The sequence below is a fragment of the Trichoderma breve genome, chromosome 1 (genome assembly GCF_028502605.1).
Source record: "Trichoderma breve strain T069 chromosome 1, whole genome shotgun sequence".
NCBI lineage: Eukaryota > Fungi > Ascomycota > Sordariomycetes > Hypocreales > Hypocreaceae > Trichoderma > Trichoderma breve.
In genome coordinates, this window is record NC_079232.1 from 451,403 (window position 1) to 472,094 (window position 20,692).

At 50.0% G+C, this 20,692-nt stretch overlaps 8 protein-coding genes across 8 annotated transcripts; 2 read left to right on the forward strand and 6 right to left on the reverse strand.

Annotated features, from left to right (window-relative positions):
- Positions 1-346: 346 nt before the first annotated feature.
- T069G_00161 (piwi domain-containing protein) lies at positions 347-3,635 on the reverse strand (the record flags this gene model as incomplete). Its single annotated transcript, XM_056167371.1, has 5 exons — positions 347-1,018; positions 1,070-1,843; positions 1,906-2,153; positions 2,214-3,325; positions 3,385-3,635. The coding sequence occupies 5 exons, from the start codon at positions 3,633-3,635 to the stop codon at positions 347-349; spliced, it is 3,057 nt and encodes a 1,018-aa protein (XP_056032687.1).
- A 553-nt stretch (positions 3,636-4,188) lies between these two features.
- Positions 4,189-5,836, reverse strand: T069G_00162 (SRP54-type protein, GTPase domain-containing protein; the record flags this gene model as incomplete). The annotated part of the gene is made up of 2 exons (XM_056167372.1): positions 4,189-5,685; positions 5,759-5,836. The coding sequence occupies 2 exons, from the start codon at positions 5,834-5,836 to the stop codon at positions 4,189-4,191; spliced, it is 1,575 nt and encodes a 524-aa protein (XP_056032688.1).
- Positions 5,837-8,135: 2,299 nt separating this feature from the next.
- T069G_00163 (fungal specific transcription factor domain-containing protein) lies at positions 8,136-11,144 on the reverse strand (the record flags this gene model as incomplete). Its single annotated transcript, XM_056167373.1, has 7 exons — positions 8,136-8,276; positions 8,334-8,728; positions 8,789-9,103; positions 9,164-9,586; positions 9,646-10,746; positions 10,889-10,908; positions 10,978-11,144. The coding sequence occupies 7 exons, from the start codon at positions 11,142-11,144 to the stop codon at positions 8,136-8,138; spliced, it is 2,562 nt and encodes an 853-aa protein (XP_056032689.1).
- Positions 11,145-12,318: 1,174 nt separating this feature from the next.
- T069G_00164 (enoyl-(Acyl carrier protein) reductase domain-containing protein) lies at positions 12,319-13,290 on the reverse strand (the record flags this gene model as incomplete). The annotated part of the gene is made up of 2 exons (XM_056167374.1): positions 12,319-12,629; positions 12,693-13,290. The coding sequence occupies 2 exons, from the start codon at positions 13,288-13,290 to the stop codon at positions 12,319-12,321; spliced, it is 909 nt and encodes a 302-aa protein (XP_056032690.1).
- Positions 13,291-14,513: 1,223 nt separating this feature from the next.
- On the reverse strand, positions 14,514-15,302 carry T069G_00165 (uncharacterized protein; the record flags this gene model as incomplete). The annotated part of the gene is made up of 1 exon (XM_056167375.1): positions 14,514-15,302. The coding sequence occupies one exon, from the start codon at positions 15,300-15,302 to the stop codon at positions 14,514-14,516; it is 789 nt and encodes a 262-aa protein (XP_056032691.1).
- A 1,292-nt stretch (positions 15,303-16,594) lies between these two features.
- Positions 16,595-17,010, forward strand: T069G_00166 (uncharacterized protein; the record flags this gene model as incomplete). Its single annotated transcript, XM_056167376.1, has 2 exons — positions 16,595-16,794; positions 16,860-17,010. The coding sequence occupies 2 exons, from the start codon at positions 16,595-16,597 to the stop codon at positions 17,008-17,010; spliced, it is 351 nt and encodes a 116-aa protein (XP_056032692.1).
- Positions 17,011-17,314: 304 nt separating this feature from the next.
- Positions 17,315-18,901, reverse strand: T069G_00167 (FAD binding domain-containing protein; the record flags this gene model as incomplete). The annotated part of the gene is made up of 1 exon (XM_056167377.1): positions 17,315-18,901. One exon carries the CDS (start codon positions 18,899-18,901, stop codon positions 17,315-17,317), a length of 1,587 nt encoding a protein of 528 aa, XP_056032693.1.
- A 735-nt stretch (positions 18,902-19,636) lies between these two features.
- On the forward strand, positions 19,637-20,665 carry T069G_00168 (phosphorylase superfamily domain-containing protein; the record flags this gene model as incomplete). Its single annotated transcript, XM_056167378.1, has 1 exon — positions 19,637-20,665. The coding sequence occupies one exon, from the start codon at positions 19,637-19,639 to the stop codon at positions 20,663-20,665; it is 1,029 nt and encodes a 342-aa protein (XP_056032694.1).
- Positions 20,666-20,692: the final 27 nt, after the last annotated feature.

A 20,692-nucleotide genomic window follows, 5' to 3' on the forward strand; every position in this document is an offset into this window, starting at 1 on the left:
GCAGTAACGTTGTTTAGCCGGCACCTTTGCTCCGAGTGGGGGTTGCGAGAAGCCCAATCAAAACGTCATCGCTTGTCATGGTCATCGAGATTTCCACCCGCCATCCACTTTCGGGCTGCTTCACCGACCGGCTGTCGTCTCACCGAATTCACCGAACTCATTCAATCTTCCAAGTGTTCCTCCAATCGAGACTTGATCGTAACTACATAATTCAAAATATCTTCAATCCAATCTGCTAGTTGTGGTATGATAGAACAAGTTATGATATCCAATCTCCGCTATAAAAAAAAAAAAAAAACTTCCAAACACAGTCCGTCCCTTTCCAACTGGCAATCTGCAATTCCTTTCAAATGTAAAACATACTATCCTTAAGCCTCTCATGGACCTGCACCTCCTGCTGCAATGCCCCAGTATTGAGACCACCCGCAGCGCCTTCCACCATTGATGTCGCTTCTGAAGCAGGCGGCGACTCAAATAAACTGCTGAGATAGCACCGTGACCGCTCGCACAAGACATCCGCATAGTATGCCGGAGCGCAGTAGCTCACGGCCTTGGTGGCCCGACCAAATGCATAACACATACTCTGCGTCAGATTCGTGAACTCGTCTGCTATGTTCTTTCCAGGCGTCTTCGCGTATCGTGAGCGAAAGATTTCATCCAGCACGACATAGTAATGCGCTGGTCTAGCCGTTCCCTGTAGTGCTGTGTGCGCCTGGAGGAAAAAGTCCCAACTGCGAGCTTCCGTGACGCCCCGATCAACCACAGTACCAGCCTTGGTGTTTCCGCCCTTGTCCGCGTCGGCGGCTGTAGTTGGATAAAAACGAGTATGGTGGCGTTTGCCGACAATGGCGACAGTCATGCGTGGCAAGCCTTTCTTTTGATCTGGTGCTGGGTAGATCTCTTTGCAGGCGGCTCGTAGCAACGGGAGCTCTTGGTCTAATACCGGCTGATACTGCCCCTCTGAGACGCCGTCACGGTATACAATGATATTTTCCGGAAACTCTGAGTGCTTGCCCTTCTGGCGCCACAAACGTAGACGCGATTTTAGCATTTCAGTGAGATCCGCAACCAACTCCTGGCGACTTTTAGGCTGGATGCTGAGGATACCGGGCCACTGGCCGAGCTTTTGGTCAATGCTAGCAACCATACTGGCTATACTGGGAGCCTGCTTATTTCCGGCCGTCGGATGAGTTACATCGATACCAACAATCATGGTTTTATTCTCAGTAATGAATCCCAAGTGTGTTGGATCGACGAGATGGTTGTTGCCGCCAAGCTTTAGGTTAAACTTGAGCGCGAGATTGCGAAGATACTGGTCTTGACCCTTGGGGTTGGCAATCTTGGTGCCGACGCTGCAGACGGTATGGATGCCATATTTCACATCGCCAAGATACTTGACTCGGTTGTACAACGGAATAGGAGTTGCAGGCAGGATGACAAAGAGCAGCTGTAGCGATGATGCGGCACGTTTCATCAGCGCCTCGAGTTCAGGATCGTCATTATTACTAAGTTGAAGTCGTTGAAATGGTTGAAGCGGCGGGCTGGCAGCGATGCCGGTATCGCCCAGCACGGCATGGAAGCTCCGTAAGACTTCGGTCAGGCCTGCACTAGTGAATGTCTGGGCGTGTGGATAGTCGTTGGGCATCTCAATGTAGACGCAAGACCACTTCTGCATACTGCCGGCGTTGCTGAATTTGAGACTCGGAGAGTCCCTTGGTAGCATGTTCCAACTGCCCCCAAACGTGGGAATTTGTCGATTCTGGCCGTAACCAACTTTTGGGCTAGCGATAATGCGGCCCGAAACGGTAATGAGGTCCTGAGAAATATCGATTCCAAACTGGGCCTGGGAGGAATGAGTAAGCCAGTCGTTCGTTTTATAATGCCAGAATCGCAACAGGAGCTCACCAATAATGGGTTTGTTTCAGAAGACAGGCCCGCAATTTTCAGTCCCTTTGTCACAATAGATGTAGCGTTGTCGAACGGCTTACGAACAGCAAACCTGATCATTTGCTGGGCCTGGGCCGTGCTGAGCGTGGTATTGCACGGCTGGCCAGGCAGCACATAACAAACCTGGAGCGGCAAGTAATTGGGATTTGCTCTATCGCCGACATTGATGACGGGCAGTCGAGTATCTTGGATATGGATTTTATGCTCTGTGGGAATGTCAGCTAATGGTGGACGGATCAATGAGCGTGGTATGATGGGAGGCTCACGTTTGGCGAAGAAGTCATAGACAGAGATGTACTGTCCTCCTTGAGCTTTGGCGCCTTTCCCACCCTGCTTCTTTGTATCTTTTGAATCCTCTTTGAGCCAAAACTGGACATCCTTTGGCCCAGCTCCAAACGCTTTTACTCGAGAGGGGTTCTTGAGGCCTTGTCCATCGTTTTTATCCGCCAACCACCCAATGGTTCTCACTCGCGAAACGGGTTTACCTCGTTTATTTAGCTTGTCAGGTAGGTGAGTAACTCTGATTCGAATCCCTTTGATGAATGCCTGTAACTTATGCAATCCCCCCTGAGTGCCTAGGCGGAGAATGAATTGATCCAATGGGCCTTCCTGGAAAAATGCAGCCTGGCTGACGTTGATATTGACAAGCACACGAGCCGTAGCCGCACGGACACTGGCAAAGAAGCCACGTATAGCAGTGAGGCAGTTTCCAAGGTCCCATGTATCAGACAATTGACCTATAGCAAACGTTTTAGATGATCCGCTTTCGGCCGACCCCATGGAGACGAGGTTGTCGCCCGACTTGGCGTAGTGTTTCAAGAAGATGTTGAGAGCCTGGATGAGGGGCAGCTTTTCGTCATACTGGGCAGATGGGTTCGTCGACGTGAGGTATTCTATCAACTCTGAGGTGGCCAAGGTATTGGTGAGATGGAGCTTGACCTGATACTGAACACCATCCTCCTTTGGTGCATCTTGTCCAATGGATCGATACGCGATGTTGATGGTCCGATCACTAAATTTCTGTCGGCTGAGGATGGTTTTCCTGAAATCACTCACAAGGCCATGTTTATACTCGGCCAGCTCTGGTGCCTCCAATAGCAAGCGAACAACCTGTGTCAGCTTATTTCCAGTCGCGGCCGGGGTGACAGACATCTCATATCGGTATAAGACCAGCTTGGACGATGCGGTCAAAGAGACGTAGTTTGCCCACAGGGTAATCTCCGCTCCTTTAGTGCCGTATGCTGGCCGGCGAGGGAGAACATCTTGTAGGCCGAGCGTACTTAGGTCGACTGATTTGCCCGGAGCTATAAGAGCATCTTCCGTTTTGGTCACCGTCTTATCGGGGGCGGGGATTCCGCCGGGAACACTGTGGCAGCCGCTGTGATGAGTGGTTATGGCCCCATGATAGTGGTGTATAATGAGAATGCTGGTGCTCACGAATAGACTTGAGGCGGCCCTCCACCTCGGCCACCTCTGAAAGAACCTCCTCCTCCCCGGTCTCCTCCTCCTCCTCCTCCTCCTCTAAAGGAACCTCCCCCTCGGTCTCCTCCACCACCACCACCTCGACCCCCGCCGCCTCTATAACCTCCCCCGCCGCCACCTCTATAACCTCCTCCGCCTCCTCCACCTCGTGATCCTCCACGATCTTGATACCCTCCGCCGCCTCTGCCTCTTCCTCGCGACGACATTTGCAACGACACTCGGATCTTCTTCCTAGCTTATAAGCTATCCGTTGAGTTTAGGACCGGTGGGGCAGCTTCTTAGTTCCAGGACCGTCGTAGTCGGATGGATGCCAAAAGTGGGCTTATCGCGAGTCCAGCATTTTAAGGTGTGCGGGGTCACGAGCTTGTGCTGCAAGTTGACTAAGCCAGCATTTCACACCACCAAAACACCAAGAACTCCGTATAAGTTTGTTGCTGATATCAAGAAGCAAACACATCAAAAAGGCATCAACATTAAATTTCTTTTCTTTGGTATATCCTCATGACGACGGCCTCAAAGAAAGCAAAGCAAGCGTCCATGATCGCTGACAAACAAGAGGCCAACGCTGTGTAACTTGACATCTCTCCTCTTCCCTCGCTGCCACCATTCAATCATTTCATCACTGCCCAAACGCCGATACCTATGCACATGAGCTCTAGCAACCAGCCGTCATCCATAAACTTGCCCAACCTACCGGAGCTCCGAAACAAAGATACAATGAAAGCAAATACCCGACACGGCGACACAAGCGCTGTCCCTTCACCTCCGTCCACGGCCTCCTCCTCCTGGCATACCGGGCATACCGGGCATCCCAGGCATGCCACCGCCCATGCCCATCTGTCGCATCATTGCCTGCATGTCCATTCCACCAGGCATGCCGCCGCCGCCGAGCATCTTCATTAATGATCCCATATCTGGCATGCCTCCAGCACCACCGGCACCGCCCATGCTCTGTAGACGCTTCTGCATGGCAGCCATCTGTTGCGCCTTGTTTGCACCCGACATGGCTTGCTGTGCTCTCTGCATGTTCTTCATGTTGCCACCCATCTTCTTAGCCATGCCGGCCATCATCCGCTGCTGCGTCAGAAGATCTTCCACCTCACGCACCGAAGTGCCTGATCCTCGAGCAATACGTGTCATGCGGGTTGGCTCGTCAATCAAGATCTTGCCATCAGAATCGAGCTCCTTGTCTGTCATGGAGTCGCAGATGTAAATCATGCGCTTTAGCTTTGCGCCTCCCTCCTCGTCATCCATGCCTTGCATAAGGCCGCTCATGCCAGGAATCATGCCGGCCATTTTCGATAGTGGTCCCATCTTCATAATGTTGGATAGCTGGTCTCGTAAATCTCGCACGGTAAAAATACCCTCTTGTAGATGTTTCATGGTATCCTTCTGATTCAAGTTGAGGCTCTGCACGTGCTCAACCAGTCCGGCCATGTCGCCCATTCCCAGCAGCTTCTGGACAAATCGCTGAGGCTCGAATCTCTCTAGGTCCAGCATGTGCTCTCCAGTACCGATGAATACAATGGGTGTGTGCGTAGCGGCGACGGCGGAAATGGCACCACCACCATGGGCGTGGCCATCTGTCTTGGTGATGATGATTGCTCCAAAGTCGGCAGCCTCCTTGAAGGCTTTGGCCTGAGCCTCGGCTTGTTGACCTATTGAGGCGTCCAGTACCATGATAGTCTCGTCGGGAGTAACTGCCGCCTGAATGTCAATCATCTCCTGGAACAGGGCGGATTCCTGTCTGTGTCGACCCGATGTATCGACAATGATGACGTCGAACTTTTCCTTCTTGAACTGCTCAACACCAGCTCGGGCAACGGCAGCAGGGTCCGTCTCGGTAAGCGAGCCGTAGTACGGAATCTTGGCCTTGGTTGCATTCTGCTTCAGCTGATCAAAGGCACCAGCACGGAACGTATCGGCACAAACCAAGCACGCCCGCAGGCCTCTTGTCTGGTAGTGTCGCGCCAGCTTTGTACACGTCGTAGTCTTACCGGCACCCTGCAGACCGACAAACATGATGACATTCGACTTGCCCTTCTTGGGCTTGAACGGCTCAGCATGGGGGTCGACAAGTTTGACGAGTTCGTCGAAAACAGCCTTTTGGATCAGACGCTTCTTGTTGACGGCGGGAGGCAGTTCTTTGAAGTTGACGGTGCTGCGAATCGATTTTCGGAGTTGGCCGACGAGTCGAACATTGACATCGGCCTCGAGAAGGGCGGCGCAAATCTCCTTGAGCATAGAATCGAATGCCTGAAGCCGTAGTCAGTCAGTGGTTCTGCACTTTCGCCATCCGAGAGCGCGGGGCAAATGCATTGAGTCGCACCTTTTCGTCGAGATTCTGCTCTCGCGTGAGGTTTGAAACAGCCGCATTGATGCGACGCCCGAGATCTTGCAACACCATGTTGACGGTTGTATCGGTGCCCTCGCTGAAGCAATTGCGGATTTGTCACGGCACCGTTGGATGGATGAGGCGACCAAGTTCAAATTGTTGGCAGCTGGCATTTCGGCGTTGCTTGGAGTGGGGCGCTTTTGGTTATGCATTAATCTTTCTCCGGTGCCGAGCATTAAGTACCAGGTTGGCAGCCAGCCAGTTTGCATAGGTAATTACGAGCAGTATTACACTTTTTCTCAAGCCTTTGATGGAGTTAATAATGCTGTGCAAGTTTGAGTGGCCGTGCCGCCACATGATCGGTCTATTGGTGAAAGCATTTGAGGTCGTTGGTCTTACAAGAAGTTGGAGCCTATCAAACCAGGTTTTCCCCAAGCCTTGCCGGTTAAGAATGCTGTGAAGTTTGAGTCCTACTGAATTCCAATTGGCCTATTCTCTATGCTCGGCAAGAAATTGGAGCTAACCCAGTGACATCAAGAAAACTTTCCACAAAGCCTTGAGGGGGGTTAAAAACGCTGTGAAAGATCCTGAGACGATGGTTAATTTTGGAGCCATGAATTGAAAATTATGATTCATTTATCGTCCGGGAGCAACAGGAGTCAAGCCTACCAGTACTAAAGCAGCTTTTCCCCAAGCCTGGAGGGGGTTAAAAATGCTGTGAAACTGACGTGGCTCTAGAATCCATGCTTGCCAACTCATCAGCCAACCCTATCAAAGCAGCCCCTTTGCCTTGAGGTGGATTTTCTTGTGACGTCGCACGCATATTGCTAGCGAAGCAGCTATTCTTCAAGGGCTGAGGGAGGTTAAAAATGCTGTGAAATCAGTGGCTCTAGTTGTGGTGCACAGTATAAAAAAGCGCAGCACAAGCAACAAAGTGTTATTGGTCTATCTTATACAGAAATCAAAGCCACGTCTATCAAAGGAGCTTTTCCTCAAGCCTTGGAGGGGAGTTAAAAATGCTGTGAAATTGTAGTTCAGCAACGAGGCTGTGCACTGCATATCAAAAACGGTGAACCATATTTCGGAACGCCACATCACATTGCTAAACGACACCACAGTTGAATAAATCGCCTTACGTATTCGTCCAGATTTCAAAGCGAAATAAGCTTCACTTCGATACCTGTCTTGAAGAGGATATAGGAACTCAATAACGGGGGGATATTAATAACTATGCTAGGTCACATGTGAGCATTCATACTGCGCCCATGGCCTTTCAATGCAACGTTCAACAATATCAAGAGAGATCAATATCCAGCTTCTAAAGTCCCTATCTACGGTGAGAGAGTAAACGCTTCTCTGCTGAGTACCTAGGTGACATTAAAAGTTGAATGGTTACCATTGTGGAAGTTTGTCTATCCATCAGCAGCTGCATATACTGCAAGCCTATCTTGGTATATTTACCCAGACATTTAGGCAGCAATATTCCGTTCCCCATGCAAGATGCAATGGCAGTCTATTCTCCTTAGTTAATATACACCAAAATGAACTACCGAGAGAAAAAGAACCGCCGAGAAATAGATCACCGACTATCTGCAATGCAACCTCTTTCCATCCCATCTGCATCAGCCCGGATGATTAGTGATAGTGTCCTGTCCTTGCACCAAATAGGGACCAAACCCCGGCCTATTCTTCAATACAACTCTAAAAAAATACGAATGTTTCCTAGGATCATTTCGCCCTAATATTATGGGGCCTGGTTGCACTGGGCATTCATGCTTCAGCAGAATAGGCCCGATATGTTCAAATTACGACGAAACCAAGGCATCACTGATGCAAGCCGAAACTTCCCGATCTATAATGATACACACCAATTATTTTTACATGAGCTTTCACTTCAATATTACTCTATATCCCAACCAAATGAGAGGGGTTTGCATCAGTTTTGTATATAAGTCATCAAATAACCGTCGGCATTCAGACCCCCACGATAGCAATCACACGCCCTGAGAAGCCTCCTCCGTCGGTGGCGCCATCCAAGCATTTTACTCCAACAAATCTAGAGATTTTTCTTCCCCCGCATCTTACCCCAGGTTTTTGCTCATGCAAGGTGAGGCAAAAATTTCCCTGCTAATGCAGCGGAACGAGCACAGTCCGAAAGGATAAAATCTCCTTTGTTTCTCGGCTGAATTGAATTGATCTCAGGGGGGGACCCCTCACGGCATGATGTAAATTATTCTAAAGGATTCGGCCGAGATGATTAATCAAGCATAATTTGGGTATCAATTCGGAAAAGCCTCTGTTGGAAGCATTTCATCACATGTCAAGTTACATTATACGGTCATTGGATGTAGAGTGGTATTCATCCCTGTGGCTACAATGCCAGCCCCTTGGCTCCCTTTGTCCACCTGTACAAGGATAGAGCTCTGCGTCGTGAGCGGTGCTCATCCCAATTTGTAGTTCCTGCGCCCTGAACGCTGTATAGAGTGGATCGTAGGACCGTACGGAAGTTTTTCTGTGTGGAAGTTAGAATTGTTTCTGGGTGAGTGGAATTTATGAGTGCTCTCCATACCTGAAACTCTGTACTCAGCGTCACAACGCACACCTCATGGGCTCGAATGATATTCTCGCATGCCTGCGCCACTGACTCATTGGGACCCAATTGCGGCATCCTGTCTGCGAATAGGAGAAGGATGAAGCTTCCTTGAAGCAGATATATGCCAAAAAGATAGGACATGAATGTTAGCTCCGGGTCAATGGTCAAGATGGTCGAGACCGATTGTGATGCAGAAATGGCGTGAGACGCGCACTCGTTGAATCTCTTCGACGTGATCCAATCGTCGCCGTCGTCCAGCATAGATATAGCATCCCATTTACCGTGTAGAAGCACATGCAATACGTGTAGAATGTGAGCGCTATAGGCCTTCGCTAGCCGCATCTTGGAAGGGTCACTTGCGTTGTATGGAGCTGCAGAGGGTGGGTGCTGGTGAGAGATGGATGGCCTCGAAGGCATTCCGGCGACCATGCCCTTTGGGGTATGGATAGGCAAAGGCATGGTGTTGTTATCATTGCTCTCTGGAGAGAGAGCGGCAAGACTGAGCTCGTACGTGGAAAGGAGTTCCTGAATCATGGCTACAGAGTGCGAGTCGTCGAGACCTGCCAGTCTTGGATGACGGCGCCTGTGGTGGACTTCTATAATGTCGCCCAGTATCGCCATGAGCGGCAAAAAGTATTCGAAAAAGGCAGATCCAGAGGCTGTCGTTGGCGGTCCGACCCTTCGCGCAGGGATTTCGCTAGGTGGGATTGTATCGAGGTTTTCCCAAACAGCTTCAGGCAACGGGGCTGAGAGCAGAATTAGCAACGGCTAGTCAAAAAATTGGAGGCATCAAATAGTATGCTTACAATAAACTTCGCAATAAGAGTCAGGTATCGTCAGAGCTGAGTTGAAAGACAGGGCTAGATGGCGATCCAGCGCATATAGAAGCCAAAAGACTCTTCGGCGCTCTTCTCGTAGCTCCAGATTATATATACTGCCATCTTGATCTTTCTTGCATGAGCAAAGGGGGTTTGCGCAAGGGGTCACAGGTCCGGCACATTGCTCATCCTCTCGGTGTAGACCCAGCGAAAAGGCCAACCGTGTTGCCTTGGACCACCATTTGTAGCAGTCCGACTTGAAGTCAGAGCCCGAGACAGCAATGGAGAGAAGGATAAAGGTCAGGACATCGTCAGTCTCGCCAGCCGGTTCGTTATTCACCGTGGTCTTTGGCACGGTTGGAGCATTGGGGAGCCGAGGATGGGGTGTCTCGTTTTCTGCTCGGAGGCCGCCTGGAGGAGGAATGTTGTTAGCATCTAGTTATTTTTAGGGGTAATGGGGTCTGTCTCACCATGAATTCGACGCCATCGATCTGGATCACGTTCGGATATTAGAGATGTTGCCAAGTCGTACAAGTCGTTGACAACCTTGGCTCTTGAGCCCGGAACATGCAGCATCATGACATCAGCAGTCTGTGCCACACACCATAGGATTGTTGCCAACAACGCTGGTGTGGTATATCTGGGATTCGTTGGATGTACAATAGACTTTTTACGAAAAACTCTGGTCAAGATGTATGGAGATGCGACACGAAACAAGGAGCTCCCCGGATCGGTCAGGAAAATGTCGAGCAAATCGCACGCAACAGAGGCGGGAATGATGTTGCGGATGTATGGCAAGATTGGCTCAAGAAACTTGTACCAGCAGTCCTCGTTTGGGGCCTTGTGAAAGAAGTCCAACATGAGACCTGCAGCATCATGGCCAGTCGCAGCGGTGCTAAACGACTCTCGGTTCCGTTCATGACTAGGCGTCGACTTGAAGGAGCCTCTGTGCTGGCGAGCACTTCCAGCCTCGATAGGTGCCCGTCCGTTAACTGGTGAGGGATAGCCAGCGCTTTCATCAGACAGGACGACCTCTGAGTCAGCAAACTGTCCGTCAAACACGCTGACTGATAGGGAGTTGCCTATGGAAGAACGCTGGGGGGGAGGCGGTTGAAGTCCGACTTGGATAAGAGACGGGACGCTGAGTGGAGGAGCAGTTCGACCTGAAGAGTAAGGCTGACTGATGGAGTGCAGCATGTCTTGGCGAGCGTCAGGTACAGTGACCTGATCCCGCTGATCCAAGGTTACACTTTCGGGACCGGCCGACGTTGCATCCACTGTGTCGGCAAAAGGATGCTGTCCAACGGTGCTAGAGCTGATGCTTGCCGATGGAGATGAGCATGACGCCTGGGAGATGCCATTGCTGTTGCTGTTGCTGTTACTATTGCCATTGCTGCTACGGCCCAGGTTTGAATCGTTTCGAATGCTGCCTCGTCGATGTGATTGAGGCCAAGAGTCTCTTCGGGCATTGGTGCTGCTGCCGTTGGTGTTGTGGTTGTTGGCAGTGGCCGAGGCTGGCAATCGACCTCGCTTCTTGACTTCGCGATTGTAACGACAGGTATATCCGTAGTCTTTGAAAGTGGTAAAAGGGATAACATGTTAGATACGCCAAGCGTTGAAAGTGAAACAATGAGGCGGAAATGAATGAAGATGAAGCTCCAATGGGGGAAAATGGAATGTGGAAACAGAAACAGAAACAGTTGCTTAGCTTACCTTCACAACGGCGACAAGGACTGCACGCGGGCACAAATCTCAGTCAGATATCAACGATGAGGAGCTTCAGCCGCAAGCATCAGACTTACCATTCTCCATCGCATCGCGTCCTCGAGGCACTGCACTTATCACAAGCCCTACGGGTCCGTTTCCGTGGGCGGGCGTGCTCCGTGTCTGGCGTTTCGCTGCGGTGCATCAATGACGCGACGAGAGGCTCAGGACGATCCCGTTCTTGACCGTCGGCTTCGGCTGCCATGTTTTCGTTCGTGCGGAATCCACCTTTGGCTTGCCCTTCTGCCCGTAAAAGATGGAGACTTGCTGAAATATCCGGGCACGATTCAAGGAGAGAGAGACGAGGCTCAGGGGGTCAACGCAACGGGGACCCGACGGATTGGCGACTGGTTATTATGCGGGGACCCAGCATCAGCTCCGGCCTGGACTTGGACGGCCGTGCCTTTTATGAAACACGAACGAAAGAGCAACTGCAATCATCCAGTACAGTACAAGTATAGTATCATTCGCAACTTGGTGCCCGTCCCAGAATGCGGGGAGAAAGTCGATGCTAAATGGCATGAGGCTTGGCCATTTTGCCCCAATTGGTTTCGCGCAGACTCTTGCTAGCAAACCTCTAGCAAAGCTGCCAGGGCTTTTGCCTCATGCCGGCACCGTCATTTTTTTTTCTCCTCTGCGGCCTGGGATCCAGAAGAATAGCCGTGTTTCCCCAGGTTTCCATAGTTGGAGGTTGTGGAGAGGGTGGAACCGCGCGATGCTACTGTGAACGGCCAATTTGGGGGCATAATTCGGCCAATCGTGTCAGCTCGTCTGTTCCGTCGGAAGAATTATCCAACCGGAGTGCGGCCCTTTGTCTCCTCTTCTGTTGTTGTGTTATTCACATGACGCCGATCCTGACAACCATCACCGTATGGACATGGAAGACCTAGTTGAATAGCACTAGCACCAGAGTTGCGAATTACGGGATGCTAATGCACCTGTGGAGCATCGGGGAACAACTGAACAAGGCCCAGGCAGACATTCTAAGAGGAGATGAGATGGAGATGGAGGCGGAGACGGAGATGAACTTCCAATTGCCGTGTCAGTCGATACCCAACAATCGACCCATGCAATTGGAAACGTAAATTAGGCCGAATTGCATGAGACAAAGGTTACCGTACCACTATATTGAAACCACTTTAACCAGATGTTAAGTTAGATAAAAGTAGGTAAAGTTCTTCGATTGCTTCTAGAACAATCTGATAAATAGACACGGGTTCAAAGTACATAACTGCATGCAGGCAACATGCTCTGTACACATGTGACAAACAACTTGAAACTTCAACAACAGCAAAAGGCCACTCCCGTCCCGAAACAAATATAACGATAACGCCGCAATACAATGCAAGCCAGATTTCCCTCTCTATGGCGTCAATCCTTCAAATCCACGCGCCGTCCACCTTGTACACGCTTCCGCTAACAAACGTGCTCTCCGGACCCAGCAGGAAAGCAATGACATTTGCCGTCTCCTCAGCTGTGCCCTGTCGCTGAAAGGCTGTGGGATCATCAAATGCAGCGTCCTTTGGTCGGCCTGAAAAATCCCAGTTCTTTTGCATGAGGGGTGTATATATGGCGCCTGGAGCTACGCTGTTGACGCGAATCTCGCGCTCTCCGTTCTCGAGGGCGGCTGCTCGTGTCAAACCGACGATGCCGTGCTTGCTTGCGTCATATGCACCATGTCTAGCAAAGCCTAGTAACACGCAGTCAGCATTGAAAGACACCAAATAACTTCACATGAAAAGGGCAAAATTACCCTTGAGACCGTGAATCGATGAAACGTTGACAATGGATCCGCGATCGTTCATATTCCTGAGCTCAGCCCTCATGCAGTACATGGTGCCCGTCAGGTTCACGCCAATAATCCTATCCCACTCGACATCGTCGAGCTCTGAAACTGGAGACACGCCGTGGTATTTCCCAATCACTCCTGCTACGTTGGCCGCGCCGTCCAGCCGGCCGTGCTCCTTGACAATCGACTCGATCCAGGCGTCGACCTCCTTTCGCTTGGAAACATCCACCTTTGTGATCATGTGAGGCACTTGCAGCGAGGTGAAGTAGACTTCGGCAGCCTTCATTGCTTCAGGATCTACATCGGCGATGCATACAACTGCTCCTCGTCTTGACAGAACCTGGGCAGTCGCCAAACCAATCCCACTGGCGCCGCCTGTGATTGCAAAGACTTTGCCGCTCAAGGTCAACGGTCCAGCTGGTACAGTAGGTGGTGGTAGCGGCGTTGCCACGACCTGCGGCGCCTTCTGAACCATCTGAGGTTTTTGAGAAGTCTTGGCGAAGCCGTTTCGAAGGCCCGAGGGCTGTGACGAGGATCGAGGGGTTGACTTTGAGTTGCCCATTTGGTCCAACGACGGTGACAACGGGTTAGAGGAGGGGAGAGATTGGTGATTATTGGAGATGATGGAGCTACAAGTCTACAGCTGTTGCGGCTGATGGCGATATATAAAGGTCGAGATAAGGCGGGCTGAGAGATCCATCTCCGCTAATTAGGAGAACATGGAGCTGAGATTGGGGTGGAAAGCCCCGAGGCTGTCCATTGAGCAACGGAAGGGACAGGATAACGGAAACGCCTGGCGGGTAATAATAATCCGGCAGCAATAGAATTCGACGGTGATGGCCATCATCTGAGTCTCGAAGCGCCTCTGATTGGCAATCTGGAGCTTCCGTCGGGGCCATGATTTGCGGCTGGAAAATACCCGACGGCTTTTATCGTTGCGCCATGGTTTATTGGTGGCTAGGCGGTCTTTTTGGTAGGGGACGAGTAAGATTGAATTGTTCGGGAATAAAACGATTTTTTTGCTGACCAAGGTGAAAGCTGTCAAACTATTGGATCTGGGGTAGAGGTGGTTGTGCCGCTTTGGCGATTCTCATTGGCCTGTTCGGCTCTTTTACATGATGATTGAATATGAGTATCTCAAGAAATAGTCATTATGAATTTTCGCTTCAGAGGTGATTACACAATTGAAGAAGGAAATAACTACTGTTGGTGTTGTACAAAGGCGTTAATCCTTTTACCTATCAGTAAATTCGATCAGTTGCAGTACCAATCGGCACCTTCGTTGAACTACTCCCTGTCTCCATAACCATGCACTCTATGACAGCTCGCCGCCGGTAAATTGGCAACAGGATCACTACCAAGAAACAACACAAAATGTTTAAAGAGTAAGAGAGTAAAATTATTCATCCGAACGTTGTGAGTATCAGTTTAGTCATTACTCAATCTCAAATACATTGATAGTTTCCCTCAATGTTTGAATGAAGCTGAACGTTGCTGGGTTTAGAAACTTTATCCCTGTCCAATGTACATGTACTTTACAATGCCCTTTCTCAATACCTTGAATATAACCTTGATGAGTCCGGTTAATGCAGCTGTGATTAGATAAAATAAACTCAGTTTATTCTACTAGCCCCATCAAGATAGCCAATGGTGGTCTATCTACATCTAAGGCATCTTCCATCTAATGAGAATCGCCTTGGTGCGAATCCCCTTCACAGCATTTTTAACTCCCCCCAAGGCCTTACATCTACATACAACTCTCATAATCCCCTAGAAATCACATCATCACATCCATTTTCTCACAGCTAGAGCCATAGATGCTCCCCCAACGGCCAACAAGACGGCCCATCTTGTCAACCCCCGCCGAACCTGCCTCTTTGCCAATTCATCAATCGCCTTGCTGTCATTAATATTAGGAAACAGTACGTCCTTGGGAACTGGAAGGTCCAGCGCTTTGCATAACGGCTCCCATCCATCCTTGACATTTATAAAGACGAGTCGTTCAGGTGGCACAATCTCTTTCAGCCACTCGACATGTCGGTTGTATGACTTTCTTGTCGGCGGCTCGGTCTCTCCATAGCGAAATAGCCATACAGGGCGCATTGAATCGATGAATTGAACAAAGTAGCGCATTGTAGGCAAGGGGAACAAGACAAAACGGAGGAACCACATAGTCGTGGCGTTGGAAACAGCCTCCATGCTCTTCTCCCAAGAGTCAACGTCGCGCTGTGTGCATATTACCAATGCCTCTGGATACAGCTTCATCAGCTCCGGAACGAGCACGAGGCATGGGTTGTCAGTCATGGCGACGAAGCCATCTGTTTGACTTCTGATGAGCTCCAGATTCGTCTTTTCGGTGGCTTCGTCTTGGGCCGGCCAATGAGAAAACAGGTCAAGCCAGGTCTTGACACCTCGCTCTGGGCCGAGTGTGACTTGAGTGCCGCCGTGGTATACCGGGCCGTCGAGGAGGATTTCTAAAGCCCGGCTGAAGGAGGCGGTTCCGGTTCGGGGCATGCCGGCGCCGATGACACGGAGCTTGGCGCCTTTGCGGGGAATGGACGCCTGTTGACCCATTTTGGTAGGTGACGAAATATCGAGCTGGAGATGGGCTTGAGATGTGGTGTTCGAGGGTTTAAGAGGTGAGGAGCAAAGGAAATTTATAGAGACACGTCATGGTAAATAGGATTCGCTATTTGTTGATGCATGAGGCATTAGCGCTCGGTTGTGCCCAATGGAGATATAGAATTTGGATCAAACTGAGCATTTGGCGTGTGAAGGATGCGCTAATGGTTGGTGATCCTTCTGTGAAGCGAGACTAGAGTAGAACAATGCATAAATTGGTGGGCTTGTACTCCGTAGATGCGTCCCAAAACAGATAAAGGTTTTACTACAATGAGCAAGTAAGCTGATGAAGGTTTATATGTGTCGGAGTTTGTTTCATGACAATGCATGAACATAATTACTGTCCCGTCTCTATGGTTAGTCTTGATCGTGTACTTTGGCAGATGCTGACTGAGAATCGCTTATTGATTCACTTGAGCCGAATCCAGTAGTCTATAACCGAAAATACATACTAGTAAGTTAGTGCGATACATTATTCGGCGCTGATGACATGGTGCTGGTTGAGCTTGATGAGGTTGAGCTTGCTTGTGGCACACTACGCAGTAGTTCAATCAAGAGCTGTGGCCAACTAATAACAAGTAGATGGAATAGATAGATCTATGTGACATGTAATACAATAAAAATCTGATGAAATTCTTATCGTTATTCCTATACTATTGCATTGTTTTCATCTCACTTTGGATCTAGTAATACCCTGTGATCCCCTCTCATACAATTACACTCTGTGAGCATAGCCAGCAACTACCGTCCAATACAATCGCATTGACAGAGTATATCATCTTTAACCCATCTAAATCTTTATTATCGAGGATAATCTTATCGCAAAATATTATCAGATTGACAACACACCTCCCGCGTGCCATCAGCCCAAGATCCCCCATCCATCACACCACCAACACGCCAAAAATAACCAACCTCTCCCCTATATCGCCAACATCCGCCACAATCACCCTTTTGCTTGAAATCCCCATAGTTTCTCCTCAAATTACTTAATTGCCTATGCCAATCCAATATCGCTGTTAAATGCGGGACACGCATCTTCTCTTCGCAGCCCGCACGTCATGCCCGCATCATACCGCCACCGCATTGAAGTCATCGATCATCCAGGCACTTACTCACAATAAAAAGCCCCTCTTGCACACTGTCACAGCTCCTGCACACCCTCTTGTTCTTGTTCTAAACACCAAAAAAAATTCCATTCCCAATCAATCCAATAAACACAAACCCGAATCAAGTTCTCAACAATGTCTGCAAGATCCATCGTCGCCTTCCGCACCGTCCTCCGTCCGGCGTTTGCCTCCCGCTCCGTGATTGCCCCATTTAGCACCACAGCGCCGGGCCGGGCCACCACCTTCGGCTCAGGCAAAGATGACCTCGGTGGTCCCGGAGGCCAACAGCCGCCACCTCGGAATCCAGGTGGACCTGAAGCTCTCAAGCGTAATTGGTATGTCTTTGCGTATTTCTTCCTGGTGTATAGTGAGGGTGTCGACTAATGGAGTATCACCCTAGGATGGTCATTGGAGGTGGTGCCCTCGCCGTTCTCATAGGCTACAACTGGATCGTCAAAAACCCCGATGAGGCAAGGCAGCAGCGTGACAAGACTATGGGCGAAATGAGTGGGAGGACAAAGACTGAGTTGGGAAGCTTTCGACATGACTGATAGGGAGGTGTGTCTGCTTTGCCCGGGATTGCCACCCAAATGAAAGAGAAACGGGATCAAAACAAGGTCGGAATGACAAACAATGGTCACCAAAAACAAAACCTTCATTCATTTGGTTTGTAAGAGTAGGGGAGAGGATGGGTCAAAGTGTATATGGCTATCGCATTAATGCATCAACACAAATAAATAAATACGGCATTCCAAGTTCTAGTAAGCCTGGTCTTCTAAAACAGTCTATGCTCTTGCACTCTGATCTTCTTGGGTATCTTATATCCCACCTCTCTCACAAACATACAGGTCCGTCTCACTCCCTCTTCGCCGCCGTCTCCGTCTCAGTTCTCACGGCCTCCTCGTTCTTCTTCGCTTTACTCTTTTGAAGTAAATAGTCACCTCCCTTCACCGCACTATAGAACCCTCTCAATCCCGCCAACGGCCAAAGATCCCAAAACCCGGCCTTGCACCTTGTCTTCCACGTCGCATTCCTCGCCCTCTCTTCACCATCCACATCGACCTTTACCTTGTCGTATACACTCGGCAGATACTCGGCCTTGTACTTTTTTCTCAGAGCGTCATACGATGTCCTGTCGTAATGCGCCCAAAACTCCTCCTCTGTATAATATGCGTGAGCATACAGCCACTTCTTTCCATTCAACTCCTGCACTTTACGTTCCAGCGCGCGATTCTTTTCGATGACTTCTCGACGAGTACCCTTGACGCCGCCCCAGACACCGAAGTTCATTAGGTCAGGGACATCAGGGTTTGCAAATTCCGAGTGCAGGCCGTGGCCTGAATCCGGATCATCACGACGGATGCGCAATGGGCAGATCCAGAGAGGGTAGATGTGCAGCTCCTTGTCCAGCCAGGCTTGGAACTCAACAACCTTGTCATACGGAACGCCGACGTCTTGGACCATGTAGTAATCGGCGAGACCGCTCTTGTGGACGGCGCGGTACATTTCGCGAGCGTGCATAAAGGGATCCAGAATGTATCTGGTGATCCTGTTGAAGGGCGTGATAAAGTACTGGTAGGCATACACGGCAGTCCAGAATCCACCGCGGTCGTATCGGAAGAGATAGTCCTCGAGGGGGATATAATCCGCCACTGTCGTTTGTTTCTCCTCCCCTCCCTTTGCCGTCGTCTTTTTGAGCTCCTTGACAACATCTTTGGCACGGGTATAGAACCATGGATCGCTTCGGCCCAGAAATCCGACTGGCTTTATCCCCTGTGGCAGCTCATCCGCTAGTCTCCCCGTGCAGACAACTGTCGTGTCCATAGAAAACACAATAGCATCCACATAGTCATTCTCTTCCACCGAACACGCTCCCTTGACCTTCTCTAGCCAGTCCGCCGCGCCTGATGCCAGCGAATACTCGAGCTTCACATACTTCTTCGCCTCCTTCAACTGTACCTCCAACAGCGTTACAACTCCCAGCGTCCCAAACGCCGAGGCTGCGCCCCAGAACAAATCCTGACGCTCCGTCTTGGACGCTCGCACCACTTCGCCGTCCGGCAGCACAATCTCGATCCAGTTGATGTTCGCGTCAAACGCGCCGTAACGGAATGAGCTACTCTCTCCTGAAGTTCCCGAGAAGCCACCCCCAACTGTGATTCCCGGGAGTTCCATCACGACTGGCGCGACTAGGCCATGACGCAGCGTCTCGCTCACGAGAAGATCCATTGGCACATTGGGCTCTACAATGGCCGTCTTGGCGGTGGCATCAACGGAGAGCACATGGTTGAGCTGGCTGGTGTCGATTGTGTTGTCTGAGCGGCGATGAGATCGACGCGTGCTGTTTGTGGCGCCATGATAGATGCGGAAGGGCTTTTGCAGCTGATGGAAGTGCTTGACGCGGGATGATATGGATGCGATGACTTTATCGTGAGCTTCCATGGTGATTATATGAGCGATTTTATGGTAGTTTACACATGTATACAAAAGAAACGCTGGGGAAAATGAAACCAAACTCTGGCAAACGGAATTGAGTCGCTGTTGAAGATGTTTGAGTGAGATTGAAGCGGTTGGCGTCACATTGGAGACGGTGGTTGACATTTGAAATTGCGGATTACGTTAGTACGTGACACAGCCACATTGAATGGTCCGAGTCCCAAGGAAACACTCCAGAAAAGACGGCAATAGTTTTGCAATTGAGCGATGCAGAGATTAACTAAAATAGAAACGTTTCGATTACAATAATATCAATATTAAGAGATTGATATGTTCCCCAAATATTGGGCTATGAATGTTTACAGAGGTGAAAAGTATTCGACTTGTGTATGCGCTGGCACTTCCGGAGTCGCAGCGCTTACTCCCACTTACACGATCGTCAATGTAATTCAGTTCCATACCAGGTGCATGTATACCTTTAAGACGAGACGAGGAAGTTAGAATCGGGGCTCTCGTAATTCTAACTGTAGTGCCACATCTATTTATCACTTTAACCACCCAAGCCAATCGCAATTGTTTCTCGTGCATGCGTTGGTGCGCAGCTATCGCATCCCTGCGACTCTCAGCGCTTAAATGTGGGAAAGACGACATAGGTATATATACCTGTATATAGTTGCCAACATTTATCTTCTGGATTCATCTAGAGGTTCTGTACATAATCCCTCACCAACCGATAAAGCCATGAATACTGTCGACTCTTATAAAATCGGGTGGATTGCTGCTCTTCCCATCGACCGTGCCGCAGCCATAGCTGTGCTCCATGAGCGCCATGAAGCACCCGAAGAATTCGAGCAACACCCGTTCGACACAAACTCATACATTTGGGGCCAGATAGACAGGCATAACGTCGTCATAGCTTCACTTCCTGCCGGTGTCCCCGGAACTCGTTCTGCAGCGGTTACGGTAGCAAAGTTCCTCTCATCTTTACCTCATATTAAGATCGGCCTGTTGGTGGGCATCGGGGCGGGTGTCGCTCGACCTGATCAAGGTCAGGATATCCGCCTCGGTGATGTCGTTGTCAGCCAGCCTCAAGGACGAACGGGAGGCGTCATCCAATATGACCTTGGAAAGGCCAAAACAGGACAGGTATGGGAACCCAAAGGCATTTTGAACACACCTCCCTTGGTCCTCCTTCAAGCGGTGGCGGCTCTACAGGCAGAGCATGAGGTCAGTTCACCAAGGATTCCAACCACTCTCAAAGAGATGTACATAAACAATGCACAGTTATGGGCGATCACTCCTCTAGTACACCGGCCCTCAACTCAAGGCTCAAAGTATATGCACCAAGGATTTGAGAATGATCGGCTCTTCAAAGCAACATTTGAACATGTTGAGGGTGATACATGCGCCAATTGCGATCCAGCCTATGAGATTAAGCGTGCAGCACGCGGTGCCGAAGACCCATGGGTTCATTACGGCATAATTGCTTCTGGAGACACCATAATTGAGGACGCCGCCACTCGAGACAAAATTCTAAGTGACGTCGGAGAAGACATTCTTTGCTTTGATACAGTAGCGGCTGGCGTAATGCATAGCTTCCCTTGTCTCGTCATCAAAGGGATAAGCGACTACGCAGACTCTCACAAGAATGATCAATGGCAACGATATGCAGCTGCAACAGCAGCCGCGTATGCAAAGGAGCTTCTTGGCTGGATTCCTGGAGGACAGCACCCAAAAATGGGATCAATCGATGAAATTTCACTGCGTTAGTTTTCTCATAATCGGGTACTTACTTGA